Source organism: Oncorhynchus mykiss, chromosome 8 (assembly GCF_057628025.1).
Source record: "Oncorhynchus mykiss isolate SJ-2025 chromosome 8, ASM5762802v1, whole genome shotgun sequence".
In the NCBI taxonomy this organism is placed as follows: domain Eukaryota; kingdom Metazoa; phylum Chordata; class Actinopteri; order Salmoniformes; family Salmonidae; genus Oncorhynchus; species Oncorhynchus mykiss.
The window spans coordinates 91,556,652-91,575,005 of record NC_143029.1 but is presented as its reverse complement, the minus strand read 5'-3'; the positions used below and the strand labels follow the sequence as shown (position 1 = coordinate 91,575,005).

General features: G+C 52.5%; 1 protein-coding gene across 1 annotated transcript in view; it reads right to left on the bottom strand.

The window, feature by feature from the left end:
• pigk (phosphatidylinositol glycan anchor biosynthesis, class K) overlaps nt 1-18,354 on the bottom strand; it is a 36,040-nt gene that overhangs the window by 5,424 nt on the left and 12,262 nt on the right. Inside the window, exons 7-8 of the mRNA XM_036986722.2 lie at nt 14,480-14,597; nt 13,296-13,406 (exon numbers count right to left, since the gene is read on the bottom strand). Of these exons, the coding sequence (XP_036842617.2) occupies nt 13,296-13,406; nt 14,480-14,597 (229 nt within the window). The remainder of the gene's footprint in view (nt 1-13,295; nt 13,407-14,479; nt 14,598-18,354) is intronic.

Sequence of the window (18,354 nt, the reverse complement as noted above, 5' to 3'; positions counted from 1 at the left end):
GGAGGGGGCAGTAGAACCCCTAGGGGGAGGGAGGGGGCAGTAGAACCCCTAGGGGGAGGGAGGGGGCAGTAGAACCCCTAGGGGAGGGAGGGGGCAGTAGAACCCCTAGGGGGAGGGAGGGGGCAGTAGAACCCCTAGGGGGAGGGAGGGTGGTAATAAGGTCCTAGACGCATCACAAATGGAACCCTATTCCCTAAACAATTCACTACTTATGACCAGGGCCCCATCAGGTCTCAAGATGCGCCCCCACCCCCCATCAGCTCTCAAGACGCCCCGTCTCTCCCCCCCATCAGGTCTCAAGATGAAGGGAGGAAGAGTACAGAGAGCAGAGCCCAAAGCTGTGAGGTCAGGCACCTTGTCTGCCCCCCAGTCCCTCCTGTCTGGCCCCCCCCCATCCCTCCTGTCTGGCTTGGTGATGATAGGGGCAGCAACCTTAATGAAGGGTCTATAACATCTAACCCAGATGTTTTTTTGGGGGTCAAGTTTAAGGAGCTCCTTTAGCACCTCGGACTCAGTGACCGCCTGCAGAGAGAAACCTTGTAGCAGGGCAGGGGAAAAAGAGGGAGAAGCATCGAGGATAGTCGCATTAGAAGGGGTGGGAGATGAGGGAATGTTGGACAGGTAAGGAGGCATGGCTGAGTCAAATAGGAATCCAGACTTGATGAAGCGGTGATTAAAGAGCTCAGCCATGTGCTTCCTGTCAGTATAACCACATCATCAACACGAAGGGACATGGGCAGCTGTGAGGAGGAGAGTTTATTCTTCAGGTCTTGAACCGTTTTCCAGAACTTCTAGGGGTTAGACCCACAGAGAGAAAACTGCTCCTTAAAGTAACTACCTTTGAGCTTCCGGATAGCCTGAGTGGACTTATTTCTCATTTGCCTGAACGAGAGCCAGTCAGCCTGAGTATGCGTGTGCTGAGCCTTTCACCAAATGCAGTTCTTGAGGTGGAGTAACTCTGCCAGATCACAGTCAAACCAGGGGCTGAACCTGTTTTTAATTCTCTTTTTTTTTTTTATGTGGGCATGTTTGTTAACAATAGCACTGAAAATATAAAAAAAGAAGGTCCAAGCATCTTCGACAGAGAGGATCAAGCTGATTCTATACCATTTTACAGAGGCCGGGTCATGAAGGAAGGCTTGCTCATTAAAGTTTTTTAGCAAGCGTCTGACAAATCAGGACAGGTCGTCCCACTGAGCAGCCATTACGAACACAGGCTGTGAAACAGTGATCACTACTAAGGTCATTACAGAAAACCCCAGATTGACACCTATCAGGATTATTCGTGAGGATAACATCAAGGAGAGTAGCCTTTTCTGGGTGTTTGGAGTCATACCTTGTGGGATTGGTAATAATCTGAGAAAGATTTAGTGAGTCCCATTGCTTTAGGACTTGGTCAGATGGTTTAAGCATGTCCCAGTTTCGGTCACCTAGCAGGACAAATTCAGGCTTCATGTAAGGGGCCAGGAGAGAGCTTAGGGCAGGTAGGGTACAGGCCGGTGCTGATGGAGGACGATAACACCCAGCAACAGTCAACAAACAGCTATCTGAAAGTGTAATGCTTAAAACCAGCAAATCAAATAGTTTGGGGACAGACTTGGTGGAGACCACCGAGCACTGAAGGTGATCCTTGGTGAAGATTGCCACTCCCCCACCTTTGGAAGATCTGTCTTGCCGAAAAAGGACTAACCCCACCTTTACCCCCTTTAGGACCAACCCCAGCATTACCCCCTTTAGGACCAACCCCACCTTTACCCCCCTTAGGACCAACCCCACCTTTACCCCCTTTAGGACCAACCACACCTTTACCCCCTTTAGGACCAACCCCACCTTTACCCCCTTTAGGACCAACCACACCTTTACCCCCTTTAGGACCAACCACACCTTTACACCCTTTAGGACCAACCCCACCTTTACCCCCTTTAGGACCAACCCCACCTTTACCCCCTTTAGGACCAACCCCACCTTTACCCCCTTTAGGACCAACCCCAGCCTTACCCCTTTAGGACCAACCCCAGCCTTACCCCTTTAGGACCAACCCCAGCCTTACCCCCTTTAGGATCAACCCCACCATTACCCCTTTTAGGACCAACCCCAGCCTTACCCCCTTTAGGACCAACCCCACCTTTACCCCCTTTAGGACCAACCCCACCTTTACCCCTTTAGGACCAACCCCACCTTTACCCCCTTTAGGACCAACCCCACCTTTACCCCCTTTAGGACCAACCCCACCTTTACCCCCTTTCGGACCAACCCCACCTTTACCCCCTTTAGGACCAACCCCACCTTTACCCCCTTTAGGACCACCCCCTTTAGGACCAACCCCAGCTTTAGGACCAACCCCACCTTTACCCCCTTTAGGACCAACCCCAGCCTTACCCCCTTTAGGACCACCCCCTTTAGGACCAACCCCAGCTTTAGGACCAACCCCAGCCTTACCCCCTTTAGGACCAACCCCACCTTTACCCCCTTTAGGACCAACCCCAGCCTTACCCCCTTTAGGACCAACCCCACCTTTACCCCCTTTAGGACCAACCCCACCTTTACCCCCTTTAGGACCAACCCCACCTTTACCCCCTTTAGGACCAACCCCAGCCTTACCCCGTTTAGGACCAACCCCACCTTTACCCCCTTTAGGACCAACCCCAGCTTTACCCCTTTAGGACCAACCCCAGCCTTACCCCCTTTAGGATCAACCCCACCTTTACCCCTTTTAGGACCAACCCCAGCCTTACCCCCTTTAGGACCAACCCCACCTTTACCCCCTTTAGGACCAACCCCACCTTTACCCCTTTAGGACCAACCCCACCTATACCCCTTTAGGACCAACCCCACCTATACCCCCTTTAGGACCAACCCCACCTTTACCCCCTTTAGGACCAACCCCACCTTTACCCCCTTTAGGACCAACCCCACCTTTACCCCCTTTAGGACCAACCCCAGGTTTAGGACCAACCTCACCTTTACCCCCTTTAGGACCAACCCCACCTTTACCCCCTTTAGGACCAACCCCACCTTTACCCCCTTTAGGACCAACCCCAGCCTTACCCCCTTTAGGACCAACCCCAGGTTTAGGACCAACCCCAGCCTTACCCCCTTTAGGACCACCCCCTTTAGGACCAACCCCAGCTTTAGGACCAACCCCAGCCTTACCCCCTTTAGGACCAACCCCAGCCTTACCCCCTTTAGGACCAACCCCACCTTTACCCCCTTTAGGACCAACCCCAGCCTTACCCCCTTTAGGACCAACCCCAGCTTTACCCCTTTTAGGACCAACCCCACCTTTACCCCCTTTAGGACCAACCCCACCTTTACCCCCTTTAGGACCAACCCCACCTTTACCCCCTTTAGGACCAACCCCACCTTTACCCCCTTTAGGACCAACCCCACCTTTACCCCCTTTAGGACCAACCCCACCTTTACCCCCTTTAGGACCAACCCCAGCCTTTACCCCCTTTAGGACCAACCCCAGCCTTACCCCCTTTAGGACCACCCCCTTTAGGACCAACCCCAGCTTTAGGACCAACCCCAGCTTTACCCCATTTAGGACCAACCCCACATTTACCCCCTTCAGGACCACCCCCTTTAGGACCAATCCCAGCTTTAGGACCAACCCCACCTTTACCCCCTTTAGGACCAACCCCATCTTTACCCCCTTTAGGACCACCCCCTTTAGGACCAACCCCAGCTTTAGGACCAACCCCAGCCTTACCCCCTTTAGGACCAACCCCAGCCTTACCCCCTTTAGGACCAACCCCACCTTTACCCCCTTTAGGACCAACCCCACCTTTACCCCCTTTAGGACCAACCCCACCTTTACCCCCTTTAGGACCAACCCCAGCCTTACCCCGTTTAGGACCAACCCCACCTTTACCCCCTTTAGGACCAACCCCAGCTTTACCCCTTTAGGACCAACCCCAGCCTTACCCCCTTTAGGATCAACCCCACCTTTACCCCTTTTAGGACCAACCCCAGCCTTACCCCCTTTAGGACCAACCCCACCTTTACCCCCTTTAGGACCAACCCCACCTTTACCCCTTTAGGACCAACCCCACCTATACCCCTTTAGGACCAACCCCACCTATACCCCCTTTAGGACCAACCCCACCTTTACCCCCTTTAGGACCAACCCCACCTTTACCCCCTTTAGGACCAACCCCACCTTTACCCCCTTTAGGACCAACCCCAGGTTTAGGACCAACCTCACCTTTACCCCCTTTAGGACCAACCCCACCTTTACCCCCTTTAGGACCAACCCCACCTTTACCCCCTTTAGGACCAACCCCAGCCTTACCCCCTTTAGGACCAACCCCAGGTTTAGGACCAACCCCAGCCTTACCCCCTTTAGGACCACCCCCTTTAGGACCAACCCCAGCTTTAGGACCAACCCCAGCCTTACCCCCTTTAGGACCAACCCCAGCCTTACCCCCTTTAGGACCAACCCCACCTTTACCCCCTTTAGGACCAACCCCAGCCTTACCCCCTTTAGGACCAACCCCAGCTTTACCCCTTTTAGGACCAACCCCACCTTTACCCCCTTTAGGACCAACCCCACCTTTACCCCCTTTAGGACCAACCCCACCTTTACCCCCTTTAGGACCAACCCCACCTTTACCCCCTTTAGGACCAACCCCACCTTTACCCCCTTTAGGACCAACCCCACCTTTACCCCCTTTAGGACCAACCCCAGCCTTTACCCCCTTTAGGACCAACCCCAGCCTTACCCCCTTTAGGACCACCCCCTTTAGGACCAACCCCAGCTTTAGGACCAACCCCAGCTTTACCCCATTTAGGACCAACCCCACATTTACCCCCTTCAGGACCACCCCCTTTAGGACCAATCCCAGCTTTAGGACCAACCCCACCTTTACCCCCTTTAGGACCAACCCCATCTTTACCCCCTTTAGGACCACCCCCTTTAGGACCAACCCCAGCTTTAGGACCAACCCCAGCCTTACCCCCTTTAGGACCAACCCCAGCCTTACCCCCTTTAGGACCAACCCCACCTTTACCCCCTTTAGGACCAACCCCACCTTTACCCCCTTTAGGACCAACCCCACCTTTACCCCCTTTAGGACCAACCCCAGCCTTACCCCGTTTAGGACCAACCCCACCTTTACCCCCTTTAGGACCAACCCCAGCTTTACCCCTTTAGGACCAACCCCAGCCTTACCCCCTTTAGGATCAACCCCACCTTTACCCCTTTTAGGACCAACCCCAGCCTTACCCCCTTTAGGACCAACCCCACCTTTACCCCCTTTAGGACCAACCCCACCTTTACCCCTTTAGGACCAACCCCACCTATACCCCTTTAGGACCAACCCCACCTATACCCCCTTTAGGACCAACCCCACCTTTACCCCCTTTAGGACCAACCCCACCTTTACCCCCTTTAGGACCAACCCCACCTTTACCCCCTTTAGGACCAACCCCAGGTTTAGGACCAACCTCACCTTTACCCCCTTTAGGACCAACCCCACCTTTACCCCCTTTAGGACCAACCCCACCTTTACCCCCTTTAGGACCAACCCCAGCCTTACCCCCTTTAGGACCAACCCCAGGTTTAGGACCAACCCCAGCCTTACCCCCTTTAGGACCACCCCCTTTAGGACCAACCCCAGCTTTAGGACCAACCCCAGCCTTACCCCCTTTAGGACCAACCCCAGCCTTACCCCCTTTAGGACCAACCCCACCTTTACCCCCTTTAGGACCAACCCCAGCCTTACCCCCTTTAGGACCAACCCCAGCTTTACCCCTTTTAGGACCAACCCCACCTTTACCCCCTTTAGGACCAACCCCACCTTTACCCCCTTTAGGACCAACCCCACCTTTACCCCCTTTAGGACCAACCCCACCTTTACCCCCTTTAGGACCAACCCCACCTTTACCCCCTTTAGGACCAACCCCACCTTTACCCCCTTTAGGACCAACCCCAGCCTTTACCCCCTTTAGGACCAACCCCAGCCTTACCCCCTTTAGGACCACCCCCTTTAGGACCAACCCCAGCTTTAGGACCAACCCCAGCTTTACCCCATTTAGGACCAACCCCACATTTACCCCCTTCAGGACCACCCCCTTTAGGACCAATCCCAGCTTTAGGACCAACCCCACCTTTACCCCCTTTAGGACCAACCCCATCTTTACCCCCTTTAGGACCACCCCCTTTAGGACCAACCCCAGCTTTAGGACCAACCCCAGCCTTACCCCCTTTAGGACCAACCCCACCTTTACCCCCTTTAGGACCAACCCCAGCCTTACCCCCTTTAGGACCAACCCCACCTTTACCCCCTTTAGGACCAACCTCACCTTTACCCCCTTTAGGACCAACCCCACCGTTACCCCTTTTAGGACCAACCCCAGCCTTACCCCCTTTAGGACCAACCCCACCTTTACCCCCTTTAGGACCAACCCCAGCTTTACCCCTTTAGGACCAACCCCAGCCTTACCCCCTTTAGGATCAACCCCACCTTTACCCCTTTTAGGACCAACCCCAGCCTTACCCCCTTTAGGACCAACCCCACCTTTACCCCCTTTAGGACCAACCCCACCTTTACCCCTTTAGGACCAACCCCACCTTTACCCCCTTTAGGACCAACCCCACCTTTACCCCCTTTTTAGACCAACCCCACCTTTACCCCCTTTAGGACCAACCCCACCTTTACCCCCTTTAGGACCACCCCCTTTAGGACCAACCCCAGGTTTAGGACCAACCCCACCTTTACCCCCTTTAGGACCAACCCCACCTTTACCCCCTTTAGGACCAACCCCACCTTTACCCCCTTTAGGACCACCCCCTTTAGGACCAACCCCAGCTTTAGGACCAACCCCAGCCTTACCCCCTTTAGGACCAACCCCAGCCTTACCCCCTTTAGGACCAACCCCACCTTTACCCCCTTTAGGACCAACCCCAGCCTTACCCCCTTTAGGACCAACCCCAGCTTTACCCCTTTTAGGACCAACCCCACCTTTACCCCCTTTAGGACCAACCCCACCTTTACCCCCTTTAGGACCAACCCCACCTTTACCCCCTTTAGGACCAACCCCAGCCTTACCCCCTTTAGGACCACCCCCTTTAGGACCAACCCCAGCTTTAGGACCAACCCCAGCTTTACCCCATTTAGGACCAACCCCACATTTACCCCCTTTAGGACCACCCCCTTTAGGACCAATCCCACCTTTACCCCCTTTAGGACCAACCCCATCTTTACCCCCTTTAGGACCACCCCCTTTAGGACCAACCCCAGCTTTAGGACCAACCCCAGCCTTACCCCCTTTAGGACCAACCCCACCTTTACCCCCTTTAGGACCAACCCCAGCCTTACCCCCTTTAGGACCAACCCCACCTTTACCCCCTTTAGGACCAACCTCACCTTTACCCCCTTTAGGACCAACCCCACCGTTACCCCCTTTAGGACCAACCCCACCTTTACCCCCTTTAGGACCAACCCCACCTTTACCCCCTTTAGGACCAACCCCACCTTTACCCCCATTAGGACCAACCCCACATTTACCCCCTTTAGGACCAACCCCACATTTACCCCCTTTAGGACCAACCCCACATTTACCCCCTTTAGGACCAACCCCACCCTTACCCCCTTTAGGACCAACCCCACCTTTACCCACTTTAGGACCAACCCCAGCTTTACCCCCTTTAGGACCAACCCCAGCCTTACCCCCTTTAGGATCAACCCCACCTTTACCCCCTTTAGGACCAACCCCAGCCTTACCCCCTTTAGGACCAACCCCAGCCTTACCCCCTTTAGGACCAACCCCAGCTTTACCCCCTTTAGGACCAACCCCACCTTTACCCCCTTTAGGACCAACCCCACCTTTACTCCCTTTAGGACCAATCCCACCTTTACCCCCTTTAGGACCACCCCCTTTAGGACCAACCCCAGCTTTAGGACCAACCCCACCTTTACCCCCTTTAGGACCAACCCCACCTTTACCCCCTTTAGGACCACCCCCTTTAGGACCAACCCCAGCTTTAGGACCAACCCCACCTTTACCCCCTTTAGGACCAACCCCACCTTTACCCCCTTTAGGACCAACCCCACCTTTACCCCATTTAGGACCAACCCCAGCCTTACCCTCTTTAGGACCACCCCCTTTAGGACCAACCCCAGCTTTAGGACCAACCCCAGCTTTACCCCATTTAGGACCAACCCCACCTTTACCCCCTTTTGGACCACCCCCTTTAGGACCAACCCCAGCTTTACCCCATTTAGGACCAACCCCACCTTTACCCCCTTTTGGACCACCCCCTTTAGGACCAACCCCACCTTTACCCCCTTTAGGACCAACCCCACCTTTACCCCCTTTAGGACCAACCCCAGCTTTAGGACCAACCCCAGCCTTACCCCCTTTAGGACCAACCCCACCTTTACCCCCTTTAGGACCAACCCCAGCCTTACCCCCTTTAGGACCAACCCCACCTTTACCCCCTTTAGGACCAACCTCACCTTTACCCCCTTTAGGACCAACCCCACCGTTACCCCCTTTAGGACCAACCCCACCTTTACCCCCTTTAGGACCAACCCCAGCCTTACCCCCTTTAGGACCAACCCCACCTTTACCCCCTTTAGGACCAACCCCAGCCTTACCCCCTTTAGGACCAACCCCAGCCTTACCCCCTTTAGGACCAACCCCACCTTTACCCCCTTTAGGACCAACCTCAGCCTTACCCCCTTTAGGACCAACCCCACCTTTACCCCCTTTAGGACCAACCCCAGCTTTAGGACCAACCCCAGCCTTACCCCCTTTAGGACCAACCCCACCTTTACCCCCTTTAGGACCAACCCCAGCCTTACCCCCTTTAGGACCAACCCCACCTTTACCCCCTTTAGGACCAACCCCACCTTTACCCCCTTTAGGACCAACCCCAGCCTTACCCCCTTTAGGACCAACCCCACCTTTACCCCCTTTAGGACCAACCCCACCTTTACCCCCTTTAGGACCAACCCCACCTTTACCCCCTTTAGGACCAACCCCACCTTTACCCCCTTTAGGACCAACCCCACCTTTACCCCCTTTAGGAACAACCCCAGCTTTACCCCCTTTAGGACCAACCCCAGCCTTACCCCCTTTAGGACCAACCCCACCTTCACCCCCTTTAGGACCAACCTCACCTTTACCCCCTTTAGGACCAACCCCACCTTTACCCCCTTTAGGACCAACCCCAGCCTTACCCCCTTTAGGACCAACCCCACCTTTACCCCCTTTAGGACCAACCCCACCTTTACCCCCTTTAGGACCACCCCCTCATTTACCCCCTTTAGGACCAACCCCACCTTTACCCCCTTTAGGACCAACCTCAGCTTTACCCCCTTTAGGACCAACCCCACCTTTACCCCCTTTAGGACCAACCTCAGCTTCTACCCCCTTTAGGACCAACCCCACCTTTACCCCCTTTAGGACCAACCCCAGCCTTACCCCCTTTAGGACCAACCCCACCTTTACCCCCTTTAGGACCAACCTCAGCTTTACCCCCTTTAGGACCAACCCCAGCTTTACCCCCTTTAGGACCAACCCCAGCCTTACCCTCTTTAGGACCAACCCCACCTTTACCCCCTTTAGGACCAACCCCACCTTTACCCCCTTTAGGACCACCCCCACATTTACCCCCTTTAGGACCAACCCCACCTTTACCCCCTTTAGGACCAACCTCAGCTTTACCCCCTTTAGGACCAACCCCACCTTTACCCCCTTTAGGACCAACCTCAGCTTCTACCCCCTTTAGGACCAACCCCAGCCTTACCCCCTTTAGGACCAACCCCACCTTTACCCCCTTTAGGACCAACCCCACCTTTACCCCCTTTAGGACCAACCCCAGCTTTACCCCCTTTAGGACCAACCCCACCTTTACCCCCTTTAGGACCAACCCCAGCTTTAGGACCAACCCCAGCCTTACCCCCTTTAGGACCAACCCCACCTTTACCCCCTTTAGGACCAACCCCAGCCTTACCCCCTTTAGGACCAACCCCACCTTTACCCCCTTTAGGACCAACCCCACCTTTACCCCCTTTAGGACCAACCCCAGCCTTACCCCCTTTAGGACCAACCCCACCTTTACCCCCTTTAGGACCAACCCCAGCTTTAGGACCAACCCCAGCCTTACCCCCTTTAGGACCAACCCCACCTTTACCCCCTTTAGGACCAACCCCAGCCTTACCCCCTTTAGGACCAACCCCACCTTTACCCCCTTTAGGACCAACCCCACCTTTACCCCCTTTAGGACCAACCCCAGCCTTACCCCCTTTAGGACCAACCCCACCTTTACCCCCTTTAGGACCAACCCCACCTTTACCCCCTTTAGGACCAACCCCAGCTTTACCCCCTTTAGGACCAACCCCAGCCTTACCCCCTTTAGGACCAACCCCACCTTCACCCCCTTTAGGACCAACCTCACCTTTACCCCCTTTAGGACCAACCCCACCTTTACCCCCTTTAGGACCAACCCCACCTTTACCCCCTTTAGGACCACCCCCACATTTACCCCCTTTAGGACCAACCCCACCTTTACCCCCTTTAGGACCAACCTCAGCTTTACCCCCTTTAGGACCAACCCCAGCTTTACCCCTTTAGGACCAACCCCAGCCTTACCCCCTTTAGGACCAACCCCACCTTTACCCCCTTTAGGACCAACCCCAGCCTTACCCCCTTTAAGACCAACCCCACCTTTACCCCCTTTAGGACCAACCTCAGCTTTACCCCCTTTAGGACCAACCCCAGCTTTACCCCCTTTAGGACCAACCCCAGCCTTACCCCCTTTAGGACCAACCCCACCTTTACCCCCTTTAGGACCAACCTCAGCTTCTACCCCCTTTAGGACCAACCCCACCTTTACCCCCTTTAGGACCAACCTCACCTTTACCCCCTTTAGGACCAACCCCACCTTTACCCCCTTTAGGACCAACCCCACCTTTACCCCCTTTAGGACCAACCCCAGCCTTACCCCCTTTAGGACCAACCCCACCTTTACCCCCTTTAGGACCAACCTCACCTTTACCCCCTTTAGGACCAACCCCACCGTTACCCCCTTTAGGACCAACCCCACATTTACCCCCTTTAGGACCAACCCCAGCCTTACCCCCTTTAGGACCAACCCCACCTTTACCCCCTTTAGGACCAACCCCAGCCTTACCCCCTTTAGGACCAACCCCAGCCTTACCCCCTTTAGGACCAACCCCACCTTTACCCCCTTTAGGACCAACCTCAGCCTTACCCCCTTTAGGACCAACCCCACCTTTACCCCCTTTAGGACCAACCCCAGCTTTAGGACCAACCCCACCTTTACCCCCTTTAGGACCAACCCCACCTTTACCCCCTTTAGGACCAACCCCAGCCTTACCCCCTTTAGGACCAACCCCACCTTTACCCCCTTTAGGACCAACCCCACCTTTACCCCCTTTAGGACCAACCCCACCTTTACCCCCTTTAGGACCAACCCCACCTTTACCCCCTTTAGGACCAACCCCACCTTTACCCCCTTTAGGACCAACCCCACCTTTACCCCCTTTAGGACCAACCCCAGCCTTACCCCCTTTAGGACCAACCCCACCTTCACCCCCTTTAGGACCAACCTCACCTTTACCCCCTTTAGGACCAACCCCACCTTTACCCCCTTTAGGACCAACCCCACCTTTACCCCCTTTAGGACCACCCCCACATTTACCCCCTTTAGGACCAACCCCACCTTTACCCCCTTTAGGACCAACCTCAGCTTTACCCCCTTTAGGACCAACCCCAGCTTTACCCCCTTTAGGACCAACCCCAGCCTTACCCCCTTTAGGACCAACCCCACCTTTACCCCCTTTAGGACCAACCCCAGCCTTACCCCCTTTAGGACCAACCCCACCTTTACCCCCTTTAGGACCAACCTCAGCTTTACCCCCTTTAGGACCAACCCCACCTTTACCCCCTTTAGGACCAACCCCAGCTTTAGGACCAACCCCAGCCTTACCCCCTTTAGGACCAACCCCACCTTTACCCCCTTTAGGACCAACCCCAGCCTTACCCCCTTTAGGACCAACCCCACCTTTACCCCCTTTAGGACCAACCCCACCTTTACCCCCTTTAGGACCAACCCCAGCCTTACCCCCTTTAGGACCAACCCCACCTTTACCCCCTTTAGGACCAACCCCACCTTTACCCCCTTTAGGACCAACCCCACCTTTACCCCCTTTAGGACCAACCCCACCTTTACCCCCTTTAGGACCAACCCCACCTTTACCCCCTTTAGGACCAACCCCAGCTTTACCCCCTTTAGGACCAACCCCAGCCTTACCCCCTTTAGGACCAACCCCACCTTCACCCCCTTTAGGACCAACCTCACCTTTACCCCCTTTAGGACCAACCGCACCTTTACCCCCTTTAGGACCAACCCCACCTTTACCCCCTTTAGGACCACCCCCACATTTACCCCCTTTAGGACCAACCCCACCTTTACCCCCTTTAGGACCAACCTCAGCTTTACCCCCTTTAGGACCAACCCCAGCTTTACCCCCTTTAGGACCAACCCCAGCCTTACCCCCTTTAGGACCAACCCCACCTTTACCCCCTTTAGGACCAACCCCAGCCTTACCCCCTTTAGGACCAACCCCACCTTTACCCCCTTTAGGACCAACCTCAGCTTTACCCCCTTTAGGACCAACCCCAGCTTTACCCCCTTTAGGACCAACCCCAGCCTTACCCCCTTTAGGACCAACCCCACCTTTACCCCCTTTAGGACCAACCCCACCTTTACCCCCTTTAGGACCACCCCCACATTTACCCCCTTTAGGACCAACCCCACCTTTACCCCCTTTAGGACCAACCTCAGCTTTACCCCCTTTAGGACCAACCCCACCTTTACCCCCTTTAGGACCAACCTCAGCTTCTACCCCCTTTAGGACCAACCCCAGCCTTACCCCCTTTAGGACCAACCCCACCTTTACCCCCTTTAGGACCAACCCCACCTTTACCCCCTTTAGGACCAACCCCACCTTTACCCCCTTTAGGACCACCCCCACATTTACCCCCTTTAGGACCAACCCCACCTTTACCCCCTTTAGGACCAACCTCAGCTTTACCCCCTTTAGGACCAACCCCAGCTTTACCCCCTTTAGGACCAACCCCAGCCTTACCCCCTTTAGGACCAACCCCCACCTTTACCCCCTTTAGGACCAACCCCAGCCTTACCCCCTTTAGGACCAACCCCACCTTTACCCCCTTTAGGACCAACCTCACCTTTACCCCCTTTAGGACCAACCCCACCGTTACCGTTAAGAGAGGTTGAGAGCGTGCGAGAGACTCACCAGATCATTCATGTTAGCGGTGCTAGCAGGGTGAATATCCTCCAGAAACTCCAACAGGTAGAATGTATACCTGTCCATTAGATGGACCCCGATAGCCAGGTCTGGCTGGTGCTGGAAGAACAGAACAATACGTGGTGTTTCATACATAGGAACTCTTATCAAATCTAACGTATTGAGAAAGCCCTTTTTACATCAGCAGATTATACAGAAACTCAAAACCCCAAAACAGCAAGCAATGCAGGTGTAGAGGCACGGTGGCTAGGAAAAACTCCCTAGAGTTAGAGGCCTAAAACTAGGAAGAAACCTAGAGAGGAACCAGACTATGAGGGGTGGCCAGTCCTCTTCTGGCTGTACCAGGTAGAGAGGAACCAGACTCTGAGGGGTGGCCAGTCCTCTTCTGACTGTGCCGGGTGGAGATTATAACAGAGTACATGGCCATTAAGGCCAGATCGTTCTTCAAGATGTCCAAACGTTCAATGATAATCACAGTGGTTATAGGTAAAGTGGTTTTATGGAGACTAGATCGGAGGGAGGATTTACTTTACAGAGGACAACACAGAGGCTACTACCATGTCAACAACACAGAGCTACTACCATGTCAACAACACAGAGCTACTACCATGTCAACAACACCTCAGAGGACAACACAGAGCTACTACCATGTCAACAACACCTCAGAGGACAACACAGAGCTACTACCATGTCAACAACACCTCAGAGGACAACACAGAGGCTACTACCATGTCAACAACACCTCAGAGGACAACACAGAGCTACTACCATGTCAACAACACCTCAGAGGACAACACAGAGCTACTACCATGTCAACAACACCTCAGAGGACAACACAGAGGCTACTACCATGTCAACAACACCTCAGAGGACAACACAGAGGCTACTACCATGTCAACAACACCTCAGAGGACAACACAGAGCTACTACCATGTCAACACCACAGAGCTACTACCATGTCAACAACACAGAGCTACTACCATGTCAACAACACCTCAGAGGACAACACAGAGCTACTACAATGTCAACAACACCTCAGAGGACAACACAGAGCTACTACAATGTCAACATCTTAATTACCAGAGGTCAACACAGAGCAACTACCACGTCAACACCATCTTACTTCTCCTTCTTGACTGGAGGCCAGGTGTGTGTGTGTTCTGGTTACTTACCGACAGGGAGTCCTCTCCTACTTGACTGGAGGCCAGGGCCATGAGGTTAGGAGAGTAAAATCTCTCATACATGGAGGCTCCCTGACAAGTATCAATGATGAACAGCAGCTCATTGTACCTGTAAACACAGACAGACACGGACACATATATGTATATGAATCGTGAATAATGAATAAGAATGTTACAGAGGCATAAATATCAAACCCCCAAGACATGCTAACTTCCCCTGTTATTGTAATGGTGAGAGGTTAGCATGTCTTGGGGTATGATATAAAATGCTAACTTCCGATGTTATTGTAATGGTGAGAGGTTAGCATGTCTTGGGGGTATGATATAAAATGCTAACTTCCCCTGTTATTGTAATGGTGAGAGGTTAGCATGTCTTGGGAGTATGATATAAAATGCTAACTTCCCCTGTTATTGTAATGGTGAGAGGTTAGCATGTCTTGGGGGTATGGTATAAGATGCTAACCTCCCTGGTTATTGTAATGGTGAGAGGTTAGCATGTCTTGGGAGTATGATATAAAATGCTAACCTCCCCTGTTATTGTAATGGTGAGAGGTTAGCATGTCTTGGGGGTATGATATAACATGCTAACCTCCCCTGTTATTGTAATGGTGAGAGGTTAGCATGTCTTGGGGGTATGCTAACCTCCGCTGTTATTGTAATGGTGAGAGGTTAGCATGTCTTGGGGGTATGATATAACATGCTAACCTCCCCTGTTATTGTAATGGTGAGAGGTTAGCATGTCTTGGGGGTATGCTAACCTCCGCTGTTATTGTAATGCCGAGAGGTTAGCATGTCTTAGTTAGCATACACTTTTCAAGATTCATTCATGATTATCCATAATTAGTATGTAGCTTCACTGTCCAAATAAATACAGTTTATTTGTAAAGTATTCATACCCTTTGACTTCCTCATTTTGTTACATTAAAAGCCTTACACCCTGACTATACCACTCGCGTCACCTGCGGTGGAGAAGTCAGTTCTATTGGTGACGCAGATCGCGAAGCAAGTTCTGCCTCTCCCATCTCCTCATAGGTTTATAGGAGAAGATACCCACGTTCCATCTCCTAATTGGTTATACCCACGTGGCTGATTGAAAGACTAACTGTGTTGTCGGTCGTTGTGGTAATACTAATGAAAGTTTAGTAGCCAATCACCATATAAGTTCAAAGATGAAAAATCCTGGAAGGAGGAGAGATGACTAGAAACGATTTGGTTGGCCGTTTTATGTGTGGATTAACTGTGCATTTCAGGTCAAATAACTCAATGTTTATATCCCAGGACAAATTAGCGATCAATAGCAAGCTGGCTAAATAGGACAAATTAGCTAGCAAGTGCCATAAATGTTGAATGCTGTCAGGTTGTATGGGGAGGGTTTCTGGACAGCCATTTATTTTTTATTTTTTACCCCTTTTTCTCCCCAATTTCGTGGTATCCAATTGTTGTAGGTTGTTGTCTCATCGCTACAACTCCCGTACGGGCTCGGGAGAGACAAAGGTCGAAAGCCACGCGTCCTCCAAAACACAACCCAACCAGCCGCACTGCTTCTTAACACAGGGCGCGTCCAATGCGGAAGCCAGCCGCACCAATGTGTCGGAGGAAACACCGTGCACCCGGCAACCTTGGTTAGCGCGCACTGCGCCCGGCCCGCCACAGGAGTCGCTGGTGCGCGATGAAACAAGGATATCCCTACCGGCCAAACCCTCCCTAACCCGGACGACGCTAGGCCAATTGTGCGTTGCCCCACACACCTCTCGGTCACGGCCTGCTGCGACAGAGCCTGGGCGTGAACCCAGAGCCTCTGGTGGCACAGCTAGCGCTGCTATGCAGTGCCCTAGACCACTGCGCCACCCAGGAGGCCGATGCACAGCTATTTTAATTTCTCTCCAGAGATGTTCGATCTGGTTCAAGTCAGGGCTCTGCCTGGGCCACTCAAGGTCATTCAGAGACTTGTCGCGAAGCCACTCCTGCGTTGTCTTGGCTGTTTGCTTTGGGTCGTTGTCCTGTTGGAAGGTGAACCTTTGCCCTAGTCTGAGGTCCTGAGCAGGTTTTCGTCAAGGATCTCTCTGTACTTTGCTCCATTTATCTTTCCCTCAATCCAGACTAGTCTTCCAGTCCCTGCAACTGGAAAACATCCCCACAGCATGATGCTGCCACCATCATGCTTCACCGTAGGGATGGTGCCACCACCATGCTTCACCGTAGGGATGGTGCCAGGTATCCTCCAGATGTGACGCTTGGCATTCAGGCCAAATAGTTCAATCTTGGTTTCATCAGACCAGAGAATCTTGTTTCTCATGGTCTGAGAGTCCTTTAGGTGCCTTTTTGGCAAACTCCAAGTGGGCTGTCATGTGCCTTTTACTGAGGGGTGGCTTCAGTCTGTCCACTCTACCATAAAGGCCTGATTGGTGGAGGGCTGCAGTGATGATTGTCCTTCTGGAAGGTTCTCGCATCTCCACAGAGGGACTCTGGAGCTTTATCAGAGTGAACATTGGGTTATTGGTCACCTCCCTGACCAAGGCCCTTCTCCCCTGATTGCTCAGTTTGGCCGGGCGGCCAGCTCTAAGAAGAGTCTTGGTGGTTCCAAACTTCTTCCATTTAAGGATGATGGAGGCCACTGTGTTCTTGGGGACCTTAAACGTTGCAGACATTTGTTGGAAACCTTCCCCAGATCTGTGCCTCGACAGAATCCTGTCTCGGAGCTCTACGGACAATTCCTTCGACCTCATGGCTTGGTTTTTGCTCTGACGTGCACCTGTCAACTGTGTGACCCTTTTTAGACAGGTGTGTGCCTTTCCGAATCATGTCCAATCAATTGAATTTACCACAGCTGGACTCCAATCAAGTTGTAGAAACATCTCAAGGATGATCAATGGAAACAGGATGCACCGGAGCTCAATTTTGTCTCATAGCAAAGTGTCTGAATACTTAGGTAAATAAGGTATTTGTTCTTAATATATTTGCAAACATGTCTAAAAAACTTTTTTCTCTGTCATCATGGGGTATTGTGATGTCATCATGGGGTATTGTGATGTCATCATGGGGTATTGTGGTGTCATCATGGGGTATTGTGATGTCATCATGGGGTATTGTGGTGTCATCATGGGGTATTGTGATGTCATCATGGGGTATTGTGGTGTCATCATGGGGTATTGTGGTGTCATCATGGGGTATTGTGGTGTCATCATGGGGTATTGTGATGTCATCATGGGGTATTGTGATGTCATCATGGGGTATTGTGATGTCACCATGGGGTATTGTGATGTCACCATGGGGTATTGTGATGTCATCATGGGGTATTGTGGTGTCATCATGGGGTATTGTGATGTCACCATGGGGTATTGTGATGTCATCATGGGGTATTGTGATGGCACCATGGGGTATTGTGATGTCATCATGGGGTATTGTGATGTCACCATGGGGTATTGTGATGTCATCATGGGGTAGATTGATAAATGTTTAATCCATTTTAGAATAAGGATGTAACGTAACAAAACGTGGAAGAGCTAATATAATAGTTTAAAATGTTTACATGCTTTACAAGAAGGAGGATTTCCAATAATCCAGTTAACATGGACACATCTGAAATCAGGCTACACGATGGAACTTAAATGTAGGAAATCACCAATCAACATCCTACCACAGTGACCCTGTTGTTTTTGAGAAGCCTATTGGATTCTGAGTTTAGACTCAGTTTGTGAAAACTATTTCCAAGATGAATATTTTCGTCCTAATGAAGGTGTTGACATGTCCTAATGAAGGTGTTGACATGTCCTAATGAAGGTGTTGACATGTCCTAATGAAGGTGTTGACATGTCCTAATGAAGGTGTTGACATGTCCTAATGAAGGTGTTGACATGTCCTAATGA